At 39.0% G+C, this 21,607-nt stretch overlaps 1 protein-coding gene and 1 long non-coding RNA gene across 6 annotated transcripts in view; one reads left to right on the forward strand and one right to left on the reverse strand.

Moving 5' to 3' along the window:
• Positions 1 to 21,607, reverse strand: part of KLHL14 (kelch like family member 14) — a 111,489-nt gene that overhangs the window by 73,427 nt on the left and 16,455 nt on the right. For all 5 annotated transcript variants that reach the window (XM_019547566.1, XM_019547575.1, XM_019547584.1 and 2 more), the window contains one exon: positions 3,116 to 3,237. In XM_019547566.1, the coding sequence (XP_019403111.1) occupies positions 3,116 to 3,237 (122 nt within the window). The remainder of the gene's footprint in view (positions 1 to 3,115; positions 3,238 to 21,607) is intronic.
• Positions 4,037 to 14,582, forward strand: LOC109318388. Its single transcript, XR_002103239.1, has 3 exons — positions 4,037 to 4,246; positions 13,937 to 14,110; positions 14,513 to 14,582. It is a non-coding gene; the product is annotated as an uncharacterized LOC109318388 (long non-coding RNA).

Genomic DNA, 21,607 nt, shown 5'->3' on the forward strand with positions numbered 1-21,607 from the left:
GAGGAGAGAGAACAGAATTTTTAAACAGTTTAAAGGCTATTTCAACTTTTTTAATGTGGATTTTAAATTACTGTTACCATCTATGATTTGGAAGGTATTTTGCAATACATTCTACAAAGCTGTCCCTTTTACATTTGACCTTTTCCACTGTGCAAATATTGATATTTTTCTCTGTGTTCCTAATGCAATAGTCTGAGTAAATATGGCTCCTTTCTGTGTAAGAGTAAACACCTCTGTTTGTGTAAGAACACTATTCAGCATGTCTCAGCAGGGTTACCCATTATGGGTGTGCGAAATGGGCCGTTTTTTTATTTGGATTTGGCCTGAATTGGGGACAGTGATTCGATTTGCTGATTCAAATTACTGTCCCTGATTCAATTCAGCCGAATCTAAATCTGAAGGTTCAATGCTAATTCAGAGAATCAAGCAATTTGGCCACAGACACAGTGTTAGATGTTTTTTCTACACACCTCAAGGTACCATGTATGGCTTGTGAATGCTGCAATGGTGGCATGGATTGAGCGTCCCACAGGAGCACGGGGGGTCCCCCGTGTGCTCGGCGGCAAACCTGGAAGTGGACCGCAAGTACTTTTGGTCCACCTCTAGGTCTGCCAGAGAGCACACGGGGGGGGGCCCTGCTTCCCCCTGGCTTGGTGATCGGCCACGGGGGGACTCTGGGTGCCTCCCCAGACCCAGGAGACACCAGTCACTGAGCCAGACAACGTGGGGGAGGGCCACGCAGTCCCTGTGGACCCAGAAGTGGACTGGAAGTGCTTCTACCCCTTTACAGGTCTGCTGCTGAGCAAGCTGGGGAGCCCCCCATGCTCCTGTCGAATGCTCCATCTCCCCAGCATCGCAGCATTCATTAGCTGCCTGCTACCTTGGGGTATATAGAAAAAACATTTAAAGCTGTGCCTATGTCTGAATCTCCAAATCTTTTTGAATTGATTCAAAGGGTTCCAAATTAATTCTGAGAGATTAAAGGGTCCCCTGATTCGATTCGGATTCAGAGATTCGGCCATCAAATCAGGCCAAATCCCTGCTGAATCAAATCAGAGACTGAAGCTTCGCACAGCCCTAATATGCATATATATGACAGCCACCATCTTAGCCAACACTGGGATTGATCCAGGGACCTCTAGAAACTGAAAGCCTAAGATTCAAGAACTTGAGCCAAACACTATACTTGGGACTATAACAGAGACATGCTTTGCAGATCAGACAGAGTACATAAAATACAATAATGTGAAAAGAATGGTTTTCGTTAATTGTTTGCAAAAGGGTGAGAGGGGATGAACATGCATTATTTCGAGTTACATAAAAATATTCACTAAAAAGTTTTTCAGAATGTACTTAGGAAAAAAAAAAGACCCTGGGAAAACACATCCTCAGTGTGACTCAAATTCAAATTTAAAATCAGCTGTTTCAACTAAATAAGGTACATGTTCTGCTTAATGAATTGAGAATATCTACAACATTCCTAACCAGACCTTTCATAGAGTGTTAGTATGGGTTCAACTGTCCCCTAGATTATGGGACAATACCATTTCAAAATTCAGGAGTCAAATAAATTTAATTCCTGTTAAAAGGTATCTTCAGGTATAAATACTTTCAAGACACTGTCTGAATCCCTCAAATAGTCAATTGGAAATAAAGTAATATCTTTAATTCAGCTATGGGCTAAGAATTTGTGTCAGGAACCCCCTACTTTACAGAGAGCTGTCATCCAGTTATGCCTCACTATGAGGTACTGTGTTATATAAACCAACATCCAAAAACGACATTGCTGCTTTGTTTGAAAACACCATTCTTTTTTGCACTATTATTATTTTACAGATTTTTCTTAAAAGTAACCTGCCATAAGAAAGGCGGATATCATCATACATTTTGATGGTTGGAATGTTATTAGTGACATGTCTACTAGAATAGTGAGGTTACTGTAAACTTTTCTGATCTATAAGGCATATCTTCTTCTTAATATTCCCATTCTTACACAACATCATCTAATACTAATCCAGTGTATTGGTACCTAGGGAGTCTTCATGTTGCAGTTCTTGGATATTACCAGTTAAGATTTTCACAGCCAACTTGCAGATACACAATTTCAAGCACTGCATCACACTGGTCTGTCTTTACTTTTGCTTTGTTCTATGAAAATAATATTATCCTGGATGAAATTTTTAAAGGGCTTTGGATAAGAGGGAAAAAAAAAGGATAGAACACTGTAAGTGGGAAACATGCATGTCTGTTAGAAAACCCAAGTTTCTCCTGTTGCCCAGTTTTAGAAGTATGGCTTTGATTTATGGATCAAAATTGTTCATTTATTATTTTATCTATACTGCCTTGGGCAATTTTGACAGTTAAAATTTAGTTTTATTGACCAATGCAGTCAGTTTAGCCACAAGGGGACTAGTACACACACAGCCTGCTGCACTCAAGAAACTATGATTTGATTCCATGACCAAGTTAGATTGGGAATCGTAACCAATATAACAATAAGTTCCAAATCTCAATGCTCAAGGCAAAATGCTTGCTGTAAAACACAATCAGTCTTTAAGAAAGCGGGCTGGAAGGAAAGAATCCTGGACAAAAGCCTCTAAGTATTGTTTACTGTAGGTGATATATACCTCTAATTCTTTGTCAGAAATGGATACAAAAGAGTGTGGAGAAGACCACCTTTAACAGCTGTGTACAAAAGATATAGGTCAAACAGGAAAATAAAAGTATAAAATAGAGTGCAAACTATGCTTTAAAAGCCAGGGCTAGCCAAAATATGAGACACTGTCTCCAAGTTCAGTTTTTTTCTTAAATCAGATTATATTTATATGTAATACTGTATATAGTTATATAAAATATATATGTATGTTTGTTCTAGTATGAAAGCTTAGCAAGTTTACTTGGAAAACTTACTGGAATGATTTTAAGCCAGATTTAATTTAAGCCTATTCCATTACAAAATTTGCATCTTTTGCAATCGCAATTTATTGCTCCATTGTGAAGCCCCTTGTGATACATAAACAAATCTCTGAAGGGAAACAAATCAATAAAGTGTCTAATTTGATTAACCATGTTTTTAAATTCATCAAGACAACTGTACAAAAAATAAACCACTTACTTGTCAGTATTTTCCATGTCTTCTTTTCATCATCATAATACTGAACCAAATTGCTGGGTAGCCGGTCAGGTCCAGGAGGCAATCCTCCAACCAATAACAGCATTTTCTTATTGGAGCGAATTCTTCACCCAAAACAAGAAAAAAGATGAACAACCACATTACTGTACAGTATTTTTAGTGGCAACAAAATCATAACCATCAAAAAAGAATGTTCACTGCTTGCAGTTTTCTATTGCATTTTTTGGTATTTCTTTCCCCAATCATGTCTCAACAAATTTTTGAACCAAGCAGAAAAATGATCAGAAAAGCTGCATATTCCTCTACTCATGGAATAATAAGCTTCCTTTATGCAATTTGTTAGAGGTTCATTCTAAAATGACCTTTTTCTTACATTATCCCTTTAAATCATCACTCTTTACAGCTGAATACACATGAAATGCTCTGGAGTTGTACTAAGGTTAAGCATTAAAGTTGCATGTCAAAAATCGTATTAGTCAAAATCATTATTATAAGCCATTCTACACTCAAAGAACCTTGAAAAAATTAAGGTTATGCAGAGAGTTTGTGAGCCAACTCTTTAATCACATTCGGAACTTCAAATATAGAGTTTAGTACAATTAGCAGCACCAGGCAAATGGTTATGGGTTAAACGCCGCTTACAAGTACTTTTTTGTTTGTTTAATTTAGTCCAGATTCCTGCTTTCCCGTTCCCCCACAGCCCCCCTTCTCTTTGCTCTCCCCCTGTGCACCACTGGCTATAGCAACACCAATTGGTAAAAATGAGACTGTGATGTTGTTGTGAGCCTCCCCAGAGTGGAGCCCTGCCAATGCTTGCCACTGATCCAGCGGCATGAACCTGCTCAACTGTGCAAAGTCACTCTAATTCCCTCCCTCTGTTTTTCTACCTTCTCCCCCAGGGGGCAACCACTGAAAGGAGTGACTACCCACCCATCAAGAGCTGGCAATTCGCTGCTATTAACCGTGACCGTGATTCCCAATCTGCCTGGCAGTTCTTAAGAACAGGACTGCAATGTCTCATATGCAGTAAAAGCGGTTATATGCACCCTGGCCTCCAACACTATACCTGATGAATGTACATTTCTTTGCAACTTTAATGGGTTTAGCACAATTGTAAGTGAAGTGAGGAGGGGAGGTCCAGACCCCCAGATGAGTCCTGATGCTTTAATAGTCACTTTACATATAATTGAACCTCTATCAGTTACACTAAGCCTGAGAGTGATAAAACGGCAATAAAGAATCATGATAAAAGAATTCATTTGAAATGTCATGGTGACGTCGCATTTAAAAATACGCACTTAATACCCACAGGGAGACTGCATGTTTGAGGTACTACTACATTCTTGCCAGATACCATAATTTTGCTGATCAGACCAGCATTATTAGAGCTAATTTATATATTGTTAAAGGACATTTTGGGTTAAGAAAGCTATAGAAAACCATTAATCAAGTTTCATCATCACTGAATTTTCAACAGCAGGGTAAAATCGCTTCATAGAAACTCTTATTATTAGTAATACACTCCAGTAGAGGGAGCTTTATCACTCAGGTCCACAGACTGTTTCTTTTAAATATAGCTTATCTTATTATCTAGAAAGTGTGTCTGGCTGACAGACTAATTTACATTTATATTAGTATTGCACCCCCTTTTAAAGAGCTGTGCAAAATAAACTCAAGCCAAGTTTTGATTTCTTTTAGTATTGATTGCCTTTAGATATGTGCCATCTCAAATTAATTTAAACAGAGAAACAACATACAATGGGAGATTCCAGCCATATTAAGCATAGAAATCAAACTCTTTGGAATAGTATTGTTAGATGATATAACACGGGATACAACTACAGATCAAGATATCTGGGAAACAAGACAACATCTGTCAGAAAGATGGAGAGGGAATGCTGTAACAAATGACCTTACTTATTTTTAAATGAATTTAGGGCTTATGTAAGGGACTGAATTGACAGCACAGGAAATGGAAGCCCTCACTTTATGTACAGAACTTACACATCATGGGCAGTGACAGTGTAATATTTTCCCACGCTGTCTTATTAATGTGCTTCAACCCTCATTTGGAGGGAGCACCTGCAATCAGTCAGTCCTTCTGACAATGCAGCCTTTGGCCCATAGACTGAAACTACTACTTATAGTCAAATAATGGCTTTTACCTTCTTGCTACACCATATCCGCTTGTGAGATCAGAGATAGGCTCATGATCCTTTCCAGCATGGGCTGGATTCAAACTATGACCTAGCTGTGAAAGCTTTCATATACGTTACAAATTCCCTGAGATGTTAAGTCTCTTCAAGTAAAGACTTTTAATGAGAGGACAGCAGACTGAAACTATGCAACTTGGGTATATAATAAACTACTTTTGTATGAGTTAGGGATCACTGCATGTGTAACAAGTGGCAAGCCAAAGGGGAGCCCTAAGTCAGTTATGTATGGTCATCCTTAGCAGTAGAAAATAAATTGTTTATTACAATATTTTTGTGTTTCATGTCACATCACAGTCAATTCTACTTGTAAAATGTTGAATGTCTTTGTAAGGTTTAGCTGATAAAAGCTTAGTTCAATTTTCAACTTTCATCTCTGCTATTCCCTTCTAACCTTACAACACTGTGAGAAACCAATGGACAAACATGGCTCAGTATTTAAGGTACAGAACGAAATGTGAGGTTTAACTTGGAATTTCTAGACATTAGCTGCATGCAATCCACCCTTAATAGTATTAAAATACAACCCAATTTGTAAACGTGCAGTATTTTGATAAGGGAGTGAGACAGATTAAAAAGAAAACTAAAAGCTATTTTAGTCAGTGGGGTAATTATAATGAGAGATTTTGGGGGTTTTGTTCTGTTTTTATAGAAGTTTAATGTGAACTCAGCAGCCATAATCTTTTATAGGGAAAGCATTTGCAGTTTTTATCTAATTAACTATATGTGTTTTTGTCTAAAATATGTTGTGTGTATCTGATTTGCATTCAGAACCATTCCACACCACTGTATATTTTTCTGTTTAAAATATGATTTATTTCCTGGTCTTTAGATTTTTTTCCCCTTACTATACTGTTGCATGTTTGGTGATCTTATATTACCATGTGAAATACTTGACTTTTATATTCCGTATTTTGTAGCACAGTATATGACACAGTGATAAGACCATGAATCACATTCATATTAATATGGCTTATTTAATCTCATGTTCAATTAATACTATGAAGCTCCAAACTGTACAGCATGTATACTGGAGTAGTAAAAGCTTATTGAAAAAGCAGTCAGAGCTCAGGTACTCTGCATCTTTTTTGCTATAATGCTTTTTAAGACTGGTCTCTAAGAAACCTAGTCTTCCTTGATGTACATAGGTAATTCCTGTCGTTATTAATAGTTTGCATGTATACAACTTCTATCTGTAGATACCTAAAACACTTAACTAAACGTCAAGTCTCAGAGCACCATGTGGAATGTGGGTTTTACTTTGTCTATTTACAGGTATATAGACTGAGGTAAAGTTATTCAAGGTCAAAATGTTCAGACTTCAATGTTTCAAGTCAGGGACATGAACCTACATATTTAAGCACAGTGGTACTCAAACTTCTGCCTGAGGGCCTCATCAATGGCACAAGGCCAGATCCTGTGGGCAGGGTCAATCCATGGGCTAAACCCAGCATGTGGCTGGTGTTTGGGATCAGATTAACGCTGACCCGGCCTCACATACCAGATGCAGCTGTGGAGCAGACTAGCATGATTTGCAACACAAGTCCATGTCATCTGGCCTGCAGAGCTTCCCAAGGGCCTGGAAATTTGGCAGTGGGGTAGTGGTGGCACATCTTCCAGAGCCACTTCCAGAGCTGCAGCAATTAACACTGCCACTGCTACCTTGATGCCAAATTTCTGGACCTGTAAGGAGCTCTGTGGGTTGGATAACCAGGGCCTTACACTGGACTACACTGGACTCAGCCTGTGGGTCAGAAGTTGAGCAGCACTGCTGAATACCATCAAATCCTACTAACTTCATAGGAAGTTGTGAGTCTTCAGCATCTTTGAGAATCAGGCCTGGGATTTAGGAATCTAAGCCAACTTTAAGAATTCAGTTTGTTGATTCCAGTATAAGTGATTTGCTCATCATGCACTGAGTTAATAGAAGACACAGGAACAGAGTCCAGCAATCTGGACACCCAGAAATTCTGCCACCATGGCATCTTAATGTTAAAGTTGTTCTTGCTGATTTACATTTTCTGATTAACATATCCGTCAGCCTGGCACTACCTGGCTTTCCTCATCCCTATAATTAGTGGTAAAAGTTCAGAATTGGCTCTACTGAAGAAGAGAGAAAAGCTCAACCTATTCCAGGTTTACATCCAATTGAAAGTTTCCATATAACAAAATGCCATAATCCAAACTGAAACTGAGAAAACAAACTGGAGAACCAAGAAAATGTCAGTCTAAAAACTCTAAAAGTTCTGAGTATAGTGTTAAAAGTATGACAACATACTACATTTTATGAGTCATCAGTCTTGGTGGTTGTATTAAATCAAAAAACATAAATTAGTAGCTAAAAAGTCTAGCTCCAATTCAGCAAAACATTTAAGCCTCTGACTAACTCTATGTACATACTTAAATTCTACCAAGGTCACAGAAATGCTTGAAGTAGGACTCTGCAGGCCATTATAGCATATACATTCAAAAAGATAATTTCTAACAACTGGTAGAATGAAAAACTAATTTTAAACATAAATGGTAAGAGTAATTTAAGAACTACCTTTAATCCAAGAAAAGGTACTATATAGATTTTTTTCAAAGCTAACATCCTTATGTTGACACTCGTTTCACAGGTAACTATGACTAAGAACAAATTTAACAAACAAAACGAAACAGAATACAGAGTTTCATTTTCAGGTTAAGTAAAGGTTCTGAAGACCCAATTCAAGTTTCAGTTTGGACGAGACTTTTGAGAGGTTTTATTAGATTAAATGCTTTCATTAATTTAGGGGTGTACTTGGTAGCCATGTTGGTCTGAGACAAAACATTTGTAGTTAGCACTACAAATGAAAGGGACTCGGGGGTCATGATTGACCACAAGATGAACGTGAGCCTCCAATGTGATGCTGTGGCTAGTAAAGCGAGCAAAACTCTGGCTTGTATCCATAGATGCTTCTCAAGCAAATCCCGGGACATTGTATTTGGCCTTGGTGAGGCCGCAGCTGAAGTACTGCATCCAGTTTTGGGCTCCACAATTCAAAAAGGATGTGGAGAAGCTTGAGAGAGTCCAGAGAAGAGCCACACGCATGATCAGAGGTCAGGAAAACAGACCTTATGATGAGAGGCTGAGAGCCACGGGACTCTTCAGCCTGGAAAAGCGCAGGCTCAGGGGTGATCTGGTGGCCACCTGTAAGTTTATCGGGGTGACCACCAGGATCTGGGGGAATGTCTGTTTACCAGAGCTTCCCAAGGGATGACAAGATCGAACGGTCACAAACTCCACCATGACCAATTCAGGCTGGACATAAGGAAGAATTTCTTCACTGTCCGAGTCCCCAAAGTTTGGAGTAGACTGCTGCCAGAGGTGGTTCAAGCACCCACTTTGAACACCTTCAAAAGCAAATTGGATGCCTATCTTGCTGGGATCCTATGATCCCTGCTGAGGGGGCTGGACTCGATGATCCTCTGGGGTTCCTTGCAGCCCAATGCCTATGAAATCTATGAAAAAGACATACAAAAAGCTAGAACTCTTGGTTTCAAAATAATACCTTTTATTAGATCAACTGGACCCAGAGGGACAGCCTTCCATCTTCAGCTCCCTCTGTGCAAAAATGAAGTTTATTTCCTACCTATGGGGACTTTTTACCATCTTGTACTGTCTACAGTTTTCCCAAAGCCTGACAAAGGGACTTTGATCCTGAAAGCTTGCAGAAAAGGACAATTTTCTTGCCATTTTCCAGTTAGTCTAAAAAAAGGTATCATTTTAGAACCAAGAGTTCTAGTTTTTTTATATGTCTTGATTAATTTAGTCACTTGCCACAAGTGTAGCAATGCCAGCTGTTGCTATGGCAATGACGGTTTTTGCACCCTTCCCAAGGACATCACCTGGATGTATTGCCCTGGTCACCACTGGCCAGTTATGCTACTGCCACTTGTGGATGTGTATACAACTAAACTCTTTTATCTGACTACCCAACTGACCAAGGAAGGATCTAGGCTTGTGGATTATTTAAAGCAAGATCTAAGAACAAGCCCTCCTGTCCGAACTCTGAGAAATCAAGAGTATTTTTTATCCTTGGGAGTCCAAGTTCTGCTCTAAACACCAATACCTGAATTTTAGCCAAGTCCTTGCACATGTCCTGCATGCATGCAAGGATAAATGCAGGCTCCCTTCACAACAGTGGCCTAGATATAATTTTATTAGTTTTTTAATACATTCCTTTCTCTAAAAGGACACATCTATGAGCAGAGGAATAAAGATTCTACTTTTATTATTGTGCTTGGGAATCAGTCTGCTTGGCACAGATAGTCTTTCAAACTTCATTCTCTCTATATTCCTGCTTAGTAGAGGTCTCTGAGAAAGGTATATAGTATATTACAGTTTATAGCAACATCTGCTTAAGCCCACATTGGGGCACTCCTGGTTATTTCCTCAACAAAAGATGGAATGACCTGGAGATTACTGCAGGAGTTGGGGAACTGAAACAGGAAGTGGTTTATGAAGCTAGGTAGATGTTGGAGGAAATTAAAAATAGCAAATTGTGGGAGTGACTTATCATGGGAACTGATGTCAGTTTGCAATCTCTTTGAGCTATTAAAATATTTTAATTTTTGTCCAGTGTACTAAACAACAGATAGGCACTTAATAAATCAGAGAAAAGATAGTCATTGCTCATTGCTAGTGCATTTCCTTTCCTTGTCTTATAATTTATTTTAGATGCAGAAGTCTGGTGTGAGGTTGACTGAATCAATGAAAAATCTGATTGAAAATTTCTTGATTGAAGTGCCACTTTCCTATTGATGGGGTTGCCTGCTGAGACAGGATGCTTTTTGTGCGAGTTCCCTTTTATACTCATTTCCCATATTAGTTGCCAGGTGAATATCTACTCAGTCTATTAAGAATAATGATTCCTGATGTGACCTGCAGCTCTGAGTACCTGACCTTTTTTTACTAATACAATCACAGTCAGGTTTCATGTTGTTATTAACACATGATGATCTCTAAGTCACTCCTGATAAGTTAAGACAGCAGACTTCTCTGTTCTTAATTTGAGGACATTTAATGTGAATATCTTCTTCTCTGGGGATTAGATTCCCTATGTTATTGGGTGTTTTAAGCATGGGCTGCTATTCTGGAAGTCTGGCATCCATTATCACAATTTCTTTGGGAGGAACATGCAGTAATGTCCTTTTCATCATTGTCTCCCTGCATTACCAGCTTATTCTTCATGTTGACAGGAGATTGGTACCAGTTCCTCAGAAAGATTCTCTGTAGCTCTCTCAGATGGAATCTTGCCAAGGTTGCTATATCAGTACATGAAACCATTGTTCCTTGCAGCTTGAGACAGGCTCTAATAGATGCTTTCTTTGTCTGTGTGACATCGTGGATAGCCAGCCAAGCTTATCTTCTTGAATCTTTCCTCCATCAAAGGCATGTCTCATCTTGTGTCAATGACTATGTTGAAACCAACTTCTTTTTATGGAAGTTTATTATGAATCCATGCTCTTGTAGTGCTGATACTGCAGAGTTCATTGCTTCCTGTATTTGCTCTAATGATTATATCCACCCAAGTAGGTCATCCAAGTACAGGTATATGTAAATTCACTGGGACCTGAGCTTTCCACTATGTTGTTAACAGGTCTGTGAATACTTAAGGGGTTTCATATGATCTCAGTGGAAGGAACTTTTACTGACATTTTTGCTAGGGACTCTGCATCACAGTCTCGTTAGGACAGCTGTGCAAATAACTGATTTTGCAGTTTGCGGGCAACTTTGTAAAGTCTCAAACACTCATTTAGATTTTGAGTCTTTTAAGACTTTTTAAAAAAAATTAAAGGAGACAACATAATTTTTCAGTTTTCCAGAAATGTTCCTGTTTTCTCAACACAATTTGGTACAACTAAAATGAGTTGCAAAATATTTCAGTGTTACCAAATATGTGGTTTTCTTTTATTTTTTGTGGAGGGGCAGGTCTATGGAAAGTGTTCTGTTGATATGTCCATTTGCTTGATTGAAGTGTAGAAATCTGTGGCTTACAGGGTGTACTCTATTTCTCCCTTCTCCCCAGCTATGACTCCTTTTCATTAGGATGCTGGACTAAAGAAATGAGAATTTGTTGGTTTTCTCCAAGGCCTCTAGTGACTAAACTTGTTTCTGCTGCATCCTGAAATCATTCTAAAGTTTCTTCCTGTGTCCCAGTTTAATAGAGTGGAGTGTGGGCGGTCAGGGTGGATCAGCTCTATTGCAAGGTCATAAGCCAGGAATTCAGGGCCAGAGATCACAAGCCACACTTATGTACCAGAATAAGGGTTAGGGTTGGAGTTTCAAGCCTGCCCAGGGCACAGCAGGGAAACTGGCTTCCTAGACAATTTGCTACTTCCTGCTCTAAGCTTATAAAAGACAGTGCAAGCAGAGCACTTCCTGAGGGATGACTCAGCTCAATTGCCTGACACTTCCAGATGGGGTCTGGGACTAGATCTACCTTTAATGAACAGAAGCCCAGGGGAGGAACAGCCAGTCCCAAACCCCAGATGGAATAAATCAGAGAATCAAACTGAGTTATTCCTCAGAAAGAGGGCCCAACCCACACTGGCCTATATAAGCTCAGACCAGACAGGTGCAGGCTGTGAACCTCCGGCTTGTGAAACATGCTCTTATCCACCTGACTGTTTCTGATTAATCCTATTCTTGTCTTGGACCTCCCACCCTGAACCAGATGCTTGCCCTGACCACAATCTCACCACAACCTTGGCTTGATTTTGGCTTCCACTCAGCTAAACCCATTACCTAGCACAATCCATTCAGATGGAATGCCTATGCCCTGACAAACCTCACACTGCTCCAGCTGGGCCCATATTTGTTAGGCCCACAGGTTCTCTAAAAAGCTATCCTTTTGCCAATATTGGGCATCTTTTCTTCCTTTGATTTCCTGAAGGCAAAAATAAATTTGTTTGATTGTTTACTGTTTTTTTAAAGCTCCTTCAGCTTCTATTTTCCCTACTTCTCCACGAACAGTCTACTTCTTTCTAACTTGGCAGCCGGTAAACTTTTTTCAGAGTTGGTTATTTGCCTTCCAAGGACATAACAAGAGATATCTACTAACAACTATTCTCAGTACCATGGTTCTCAAGGACAATTTCAGAGAACCAGCAAATATTGTAGCTATGGAAAACCATACCAAGAAATATTTCTGAGGATTGATTCCAACTTTCTCTCATTTAAAATTTCAATGTATCATAGTTTGTTACACTGTTACACCAATCAAGAGCTGGTTGAGCAGAAGCAATTATGAGAAGTGATGTTAACAGAACGTGAGAGCCCAACCCTAAATCTCTTTCGAGAGTTCCTATTGACATCCTCTACGGATATTGTACAAACATTCATGGAGGTTAGGGAAGGGTTAGATCAACTTAAAAATGGCCACTTGATCTAAAGAAAATCGGGATGGGTGGGGGGCTAGCAAGGAGGATTGGGGGCAAGCAGGGTCTGAACAGGGGAGATCAGGGGGGCCAGCAGGGTCTGTGAAGCGTGTTGAAGGAATCAGGGGGCAAGATGGGTCTGCAGTGGGGTGGGGGGGGTTCTCTCCCCCCCCATTTTTAACCCCTGGACCAACCTCCCCCACAGCAAACCAATCCCCCCAATCCTGCCCACCTTGCCCCCAATCCCAACTTACTTCCATTGGCTCCCAGCACCAGGAGCAGCTTGTGGGATGGGGAGTTTGAAAGGCTCAGTGGGGAGGGGCACTAGTTGGTCTGCAGGGGGGAGGCCAGGGGAACTAAAAATAGCCCAATGGTATACACGAATAGGAAAAGCACAACCTTGGTGACTGGGAACTGTACAGAAGTTCAATTAGATTGGTCTTGCCAAACCTGCTTTAACTTTAACTACCACCAACATACAGTTAACGTAGATCAAGTCCGCCATTTTTAGACTGATCTAACTTTCCTGAATTCCTGTATAGTTCTCACTTAGATTGAACTAACTAGAGATCTAAGTGTAAAGTCCACACCTGGATAAACTAAGTTAAATCAGACAACAGCCACCTTGCTGGGGTCACCTAACCCCAGTTGTCTTTCTGCCTACAGCGGGAGGGCTGGACCTGGTGATCTGCAAGGCCCCTTCCAGCCCCTAACAATCTATGAATCCATGGCCATTTTTAATGCAGTCTAACCTCCTGGTAACCTCCCCAAATATCTGTATGTATGCTACCTTCGGTTTTTTGGAATGATGTCTCAGTCTCCAAGAATAATCAAGATCTTTACTGGGATGAAACTGTATTTATTCTGGGAACAGAAAAGAGTCCTGCCTTTTCTAATGTGTATTGGAACTGTCAAACAGTGAGATTATTTTTATCAAAATGTGTTTTTTTACAGAACGCAGACCCTTTCCCTTGAAAAAAATACACTTGCTGATTTCATTTTCTCTTTTCATGTTTTTCTCCCAAACATCCATGTTGCTTATATCTCCCCTGAATATGAAGTCAAATAATTCCACTGAGACACCTGTTTCATTTACTGGTCTGTAATTACAGATACAGATCTTACAGTTATCATTCCACCCCTGAGATACTTCTCTGAGAGCTCAAAGCCAGATAATACCCTTAAGATTCACAGGAAGAAGACATCATCTGCATAAGACTCTTTCATTCAGAATCCTTTACCTATGGTCTCCAAGGGATGGGGATGCTTGATCATGAAAGGGAAGAAGAAAGTAGATAGGACATCACCAAGAGGATATGAGTCTGAGAAGCCTATGCATCATCCTTCCTCTGACTACATGGTACTAATATATGAAAGACATGCTTTGTGGGTCTAAATTATTCTATGAAATTACTTCTCTGATGAGTATTCCTCTTAAGGAAAATTGTGACCAGGCAAGTCCCTGGTAGAGCAGTCCTATTAAAATAGTCCTAATGAGGAAAAGACCACTGTAGGTGTAGGACCTTTTTGGGCATGGCTCAGGTCTTTTGAGGATCTACAAGGTTCACACTCATGAGACATGGCCTGGTCCATGTGGTAAAGGAGAGAACAGCCATCATCTCCTCCCAAATGGAATATTTAGAGAATATTTCTGTACAGAGATTCCTTCCCTAATTACCACTTCCAGGGGGTTTTACTCTCAATGTGACTGTATTTCCTTCATCACCTTCTTTTCTCCTAATTTATTTTATTAACCTTCCAGAATAATAGTCAAAGAACGTGATGATGAAGCTCTCCTTTTAGAAGACGGATTAATCAGAGGTTCAGAAAGATTTGTAAAACTAGAATATCTATATTCTATATTTGTCTATATTTTGCTGTACAAGATGGATCATCAGAAACGTTCCTGATGTGTTATTTCTTGCACTCATCATATCTGCATTTAGAAACTGGATTTCATCACTGTAGTTCTGAAGTATTTCATCACGTCAGGAGACATGTGTCTTACAGGGAACTTATTGTTTAAATATTTGTCTCTCTGAAGCCTCTCTGTTCCTTCCCGCAGTGGTCTGAACTTCAATTCTTCTTCTTGTACAGGGGTCAGAAACCTGTGTCTTGCTGGACTGCAGCAGCGTAGGGCACAGCTTAGCACGTAGGGCAAAGTGGCAGCAGTGACTTCTAGTTTGCAACTGCAAATATGTGGCTGGTGGCAGCAGCTGTTTTTTTAACACCCTGCCCCTGAATTGGAAATCAGCACCCAGGGCAGTTGCCCCTATCATCCCCGCAGCTATGCCACTGCTGAGCTGGATCCAGCCCACAAAGAGGCTGAATTTGGCCCGTGAAGGTCCAACCCATCTTGGAGCAACAGAAGAGATTGGATAGAGCTGTGCCAAACTGTGAGCCCTCCTCCCCCCAACTTCACAAATAGTCCTGTTGTTCTCTCATGCCTGTGCTTACCCTCACAGCAGAGGGATCAGGGATTTGCAGTGAAATTAAGTGTGGGCAATTTGGGTACCACGTACAACGTACAAATATTAATTCAGGCACATAAAGGCCTATGGGCTTGGGTTGGAACCACAGCGAAGACAGATACCAAGGTAAAGATTAATAAGTACTGACAATTTTAAAGACATGATTTTCAGCTGGGTCTCCAGTTTTTGGCTGTAATAACTATACCCATATTTTTTCACTTTCAAGTAATTGTGGGTATACATTTTAGTCTGAAATTTAACTACTTATTTTATGATCACAAAAGGGCTGTTGGATGCCTGATGACTAGCATATATAGCTGCAATTTAATGCAACCCCCTCCACTCCTACAAGCTGCAAAAATTAAGATCTGGTTGAGGTCTACTGATATCTTTAAGACAGAGGGATATCTGGAATGTAATTATCTTGTGGCAAATTTGTAGATAAATAAATACAATATGAAAATTATTTCAGTGCTATAAAATGTCATGGCCTCCTTTACATTTTTAACTTGAATGGTGCAATATAAAATAAGAGCAAATATATGTCTTCCCTAACCACAAAGGGTCCCTAAGGACTTCCCACTATTCACCTTTCACATCAACAGCTGCCATGTTTCTGATTATGAGAAATGGGTGGCTCTACTTTCAAAGCCTTATCAGTGTCATTCATGTTGAAGTGGAGGTGAATACTAAGCAACACAGAATACTCTGAGTGACATCCTATCACCACTGAAATGAAAGCTAAAATTCCACAGTCCAGAATTCAAACATCTGGCAGCTGATGGGACAAAATACAGGAACTGGACCCTGATGTGCTGCAGGGCCTTGTTGAACACAATTACTAGATGACTGGGGAGGCCCAGCCATCCTCTTTTGATCTTCAATTTCATACTTTCTGTTTCCATTTTTTCCTATTAAGACATATGACATATGAAATGGCTTTTGCAAAAGCTGAGCTACCTACCTGTGATAGAAGATGATGTTTCTACAGAAATAGGATTTCTCCTTTACCTTCTTCAGTCTTTTTACTCCCAATGTTCCTTCCTTTTCTTTGTTTGTCTGTTTTCCTCCTTGGTGATCTATTGTTCCTCTGTTACCATTTCACTACTGCGTATTCCCATCCCCTTGCTCTTTCATCTATGCTTCTTTGCTCCCTATTATTTATGGCCTCACTCTCTATCATTCTCTGTACCCTTCTTGCAGGATATTTTGTTCCCTTTCTGTTCTTATGGTGTCACCCTCTTTCTCATTTGGATTTCCATTTTCTCCTGATATAAGATTCCTACTTAGTACTGTGCATTCAACTCAAGACAAGAGCTGACCACTATTAAATTCTACTGATTTCAATAGGAGTTGCAGGTGAGATAGAAACGATCACTTTGCAGGGTTTGGCCATTAATAAACTGCCTCTCCCTCCTATACCTTCTTCTGCCATTTGCAATTGACAGTAATATGACATTAACTAGATATGGATAATTAATGGTGAGTAAGTGACCACCACAATGTTTTGCAGAAGGATAATCCAATTTCTGCAAAAAATCAATAATATACTTTATAGTTTTAGTAATGTCTTCTCTATAGTTTTCTCTCAATCCTCCATCAGGATTGCTGCATGTAAATAATCCCACCAAAATCATTTTGAATAGCTTAGTCATCTCTGATAGCGATACTCTCTACTCGACAATGCTCACGCATGCAGCAGACAAAGTATACAGGTACTTTCTTCTTATTAATGAAATGCTGTACTGAGGTCCTATAAAAATAAGAAATCATTGCAAGTGGGATGTTCATTATCTGAATGCAATTCTTTCTTCTTATAATCACAAACGATATGAAAACAACAGGAAAACTGTGAACAGAGATAGGCACATATTGCAGGGATGTAGTGACAACACAGACTTGTAAATTTCCCTTTAAACAGGTTGCAAAACATGTCTGCACACTCCCCATTATAATCAATGAGAGACTTTTTGCTAATTTCAGCAGTTGTGGATTGATTCTTGTGTGATCAGACCTTTTTGCATGTATAACACTAGGCGCATCTACACAAGACACTAAATGTGCAGTAGTCTAATTCGACTGTGGATTAATGCATCATGGCAAAAGCTGTGCTAATGTGCTAATGCACGGTCGAATTAGTTTACTGAGAATTAGTCACAAAAAACTGTATGTCGGTGCTACTGCACAGTACTGCCAGTTACTGTGCATTCAGTTAGTACCTAAATTTATTACAGGTACTAAATTGAATGTGCAGTAACCACAGTACATTACTGAACATGTAGATGCACCCACTGTGTACACTATCCTTTTCCATATAGTGAAAACACATTTATTAAAAAAAAAAACAAAAAGATCTGAGTCTGTTCTCACTCGCGTAAGAGTAAAAGTCTGTTTCAGGAAGATACCGTGAGTGTTGCGTGGAGTGGGGGGAGGGGGAAAACATGGAAGGAAGGAATTTGCCAGCACTAAGATCAGTGCACAACTCCCTTTGACTTCAATGGATACAGGATCTATGTTCCTGACTTTCTGCATAGAAAGAGTTCCACTGGGCAGGTGCATAAGTACCTTCCTGAAAGAGGGAATTATATCAGGTGTAAGGCTACTGAAGTCAAAGAAGTTCCACAGAGCAAAACTGGAAAAATAGAGATCAGAATCACCGATACTACTCACACACTTGAAGTTAAGCATGTGCTTATATGCATTACTCTATTCAAATTTAAGTGCTGAGAACCTTACAGGATCAGGCGCCAAAGTCACAGCATCCAATGGTGTTTAAGGAAAATGTCACTCTTAAAATTTCTAAAAGAGGTACAGGTTAGTTGTTGTTCTTAGCAAAACAAACATATTGTGGATTTCACTGGAGTCTCACAGCAGCATCCAGGGAGAATCTGTTTGGTTTAGAAGTGAAAATCTGTTTTCTTTTACTTAGAGAGACTCCTAAAAATTCAACATGAAAGTCACGCTGGATTCACTCTAGCTCTTGTATCATCTACCATACAGATTTTACTTTTGGAACTTAATAAATAAGTCTGTCTGTGCTGCAAAAGCCAGAATAAGTCCAGATCCCTTTTCCAATAGCTATACTAGTTCCCCAGTCCTGACAAAAGGAAAAGAATCAGATTAGCCAGAAAATGGAGCATCTATCACTCAGAATTCATACGAAGAACAGGTCTATTGAGTAAGAAAGCATCATTTTTACATGGTTACTTTTCAGAGCAGAACAATGATAGTGTAAGCTTCCTGATTTTACTCATTTGTTTAAGAAATGTGACAAGGTCAAATTCCAAAGTGCTTTTCAAGTAGTACATGAGAGAAGTGTGCTGATTTAGATAGGTAAGAAAGTTATCAGATGAGTTCTAAACACTTGTGTTCTCCCTGATTTCTTCTATAGGTACTAAGAAAATGTTTATGTCACTGTACTATTTATTTTGCAGTGAGAAAAAAGGAGGTTGTATACAGGGAACAACTTATCTCCTCCTCAGAGACCCAGGCATCCTTTATGAATAGCCTCTTACAGAACTTGTTCTGAAGTTCCAAATTACTGATTTCATTGTTGCTCTAAGGAAACCAATAGTCAACTTTTAAAATCTTCCTATGTGGATTCAGTGTTATCCATCCATCTATTCATTTACTTTGCTGTTCACAAACTTATTGATATTCTTTCCCAGTTCCATTATTCCAGACATACTTTTTCTTAAAAACAATATTTTCATTGAATGTTAACCTATCAGAGTTCACAGCTTTAGCACACCTGTATACAAAAGATAGCAAAAAAAGTCTGGCTAGTGGCTGTGTGTATAGGTTTGGGTTTGCTTCTGTCATTTTTTTTGTGTGTTTTTTAAAAACGTTTGTAAATTAGTACAATTTGAATGAATGATGTAGGGATCTTGATATCAGTAAGGCACAAGAGCACTATAATTACAGTACTATAATCCAGGCACAAGTAAAAAAAAATACACAAAAATAATTCTCAATTCAAGTTTGTTTTGGTAATTTCAATATTTTAACATTTCATGGCAGTTTTTATGTATTTTGTCAAGAAGAATGTTTTAAACATTTTATATCTACTCCTGGTGGCGCCCCAAACAAAACAGCAGAAGCTGGTTACTAAACATACATTAAAGTTGAAAAGGTGACAATGTAAACTTGATCTATCACAGTTAATAAGGACCTCTAAAATTATTATCGACGTGGATATTGAACTATTACAAATTATGAACATAGGAAATTCATGGTCTCTCTTAGGCAATTAAATAGTTGGCATTTAGCTTCTAATTTGGGTCTAGGTGAAGTACAGTCCTTTTTGTGTACTTCCCTGCTTATAGGAAAAGACAGCTTCCAACAGCAGGAGTATCAGATTCTTACAGCATCCATGACACTTGTAAGCATTCAGTGGTCAGAACACCACTACATATCCTTCAAATGATATGGACCAGTGAAGCTGGAAGGTATCTTCACTGAACCAAGCAGCCTGGTATCTTAGCAATCCACCAGGACACGAGCCCCAGCATGCCCCAGGTGGTGTGCAGAATCTTGACTAAAACAGGCAGTGGATTTTACATTTTGAAAGTCAACTGTCCTGACTGTTGAAATCTAAGTGTATTTACCAGATATAATCCTGGCAGGGCCTCAGAAATACTACAGGCAGCAGAATATCTGTATTAATTTTTATTTAAGTATTTAGCAGTGGGAATCACTTATGTAGTAAGATGATGGGTAGTATATAAAGCCCAAAGATAGCTAGCTAGCTAGGGCTAATAAAGGCACTTACAGTATTTCTAAAGTTAAAAAAATTCTTTGGCATTGGCACTAAAACATCATGTTATCTAAAATATGAAGTATTATGACATTCTTTCCTGGTATTTCCTAATATTATTAATTAGCCCCATTTGATATTGATAATAGTTAAAATGCAGAATGAAATCTTCCAAACATGCTTTGATTTCTGTAATGTTGTGTCACCACATTTGCTTTTCACCACATCATTCTTCAAACCAAATGAAATAAAAACATAATAATACCCTTCTAATTTAGTAGTCGTTAAACTATATGCTGTGCTCCTGACACCAACCTCATATTGTCAATCTTTGACATCAGGATTCATTACCTTATTAACATGAAAATAACTGAGATGTCATAGATATAAACATTATGAAGTCATAAGTTTTCATGCACAATATGGATAGTATTTGAATGTTAATAATATTAGAACAAAAGTGAATAATGCAATTCTTTTTGTAGAGTCAATCAACCATATTTTGGTATATGTGTTATGTCTTTAAAATGCACTATATTGAAGATCCAACTCCTTTTTAAAGAGACAGAATCAGAAAAAAATATGGCCTATCATAAATAATTACAACAGGTTTTCAAGTCATGGACTTTTACATGCACTGTCAAATCTAACATTTACACTTTAGTATTACAGATTAGGTATGATGGCTTATGGAGTTGTGGTGATTCCACAATAGAAAGATGAGAAGCTGACAAGATACTGCCTCCCTACACAAACAGCCGAGGGAGCTCATAATAGGATTTAAAATTGATGCTAGTAAACCAGAGCAGTTCACCTCTTACAAGCTTCTGCCCACATTATATTTTAACAGACATACACTAAATTATGACTGCCTCCCGCACCAGGTAATCCTGTTTGCTGGGTACACACCTCTAAAAACCATTTTGTACTAGGACAGCTGAGCACACATCAAACTACCCAGCTCTGGAGAACAGCAGTCATATCTATTTGAATCGGCTGTGTCTCCAAGCATCCACCACTGAGTTGGGCATCCAGTAGGAAAACGCCCTCCTTCACCTTTGACTCTAGTCATTCTCCTAGCAAATGTGGCCCACATTCCACAAATGAATAGAGAGGTGTTAAAAGACAGAAGAGCTTTGCTCTCAGTTACTAGACCAATGCTGTCTTCGGCAATAACTCAGCTGAGAGAAGGGGAGGGAACCAAAAAAGTTTGGAGGTGTTTATGTTTGGTAGGACTGGGAGGAAGGCAACAGTACAACCCCTGATTTCCTTCTTTGTCTGATTCTTAAGTAAAGGAGATTACCTTGAAGAGACTGGCCACTTTGTAACCCGAAGTCCTTTCCTAGAGATGATAGGTCCTGATTTTACAAAGAGGGACAGCAAGCTAGGGCTCTAGAAACATGTCTGGAAATGATTATATACATATATATGTCTATGTGTGTGTTTACACACACAGATATATACACTCACCATATATATAAAATGCAGTGCGCATGTATATATCTCACATACTTCTTGTATACTTGTATAAAAGATATATGCACTTCTCTGTGTATATATATATATGTTTTATATACTGGTTTATATATATGTATGTACACTGCAGTGTATATGTGCATAGTAGACTTGT

Source organism: Crocodylus porosus, unplaced genomic scaffold (genome assembly GCF_001723895.1).
Source record: "Crocodylus porosus isolate Cpor-Errol unplaced genomic scaffold, CroPor_comp1, whole genome shotgun sequence".
Taxonomy (NCBI): domain Eukaryota; kingdom Metazoa; phylum Chordata; order Crocodylia; family Crocodylidae; genus Crocodylus; species Crocodylus porosus.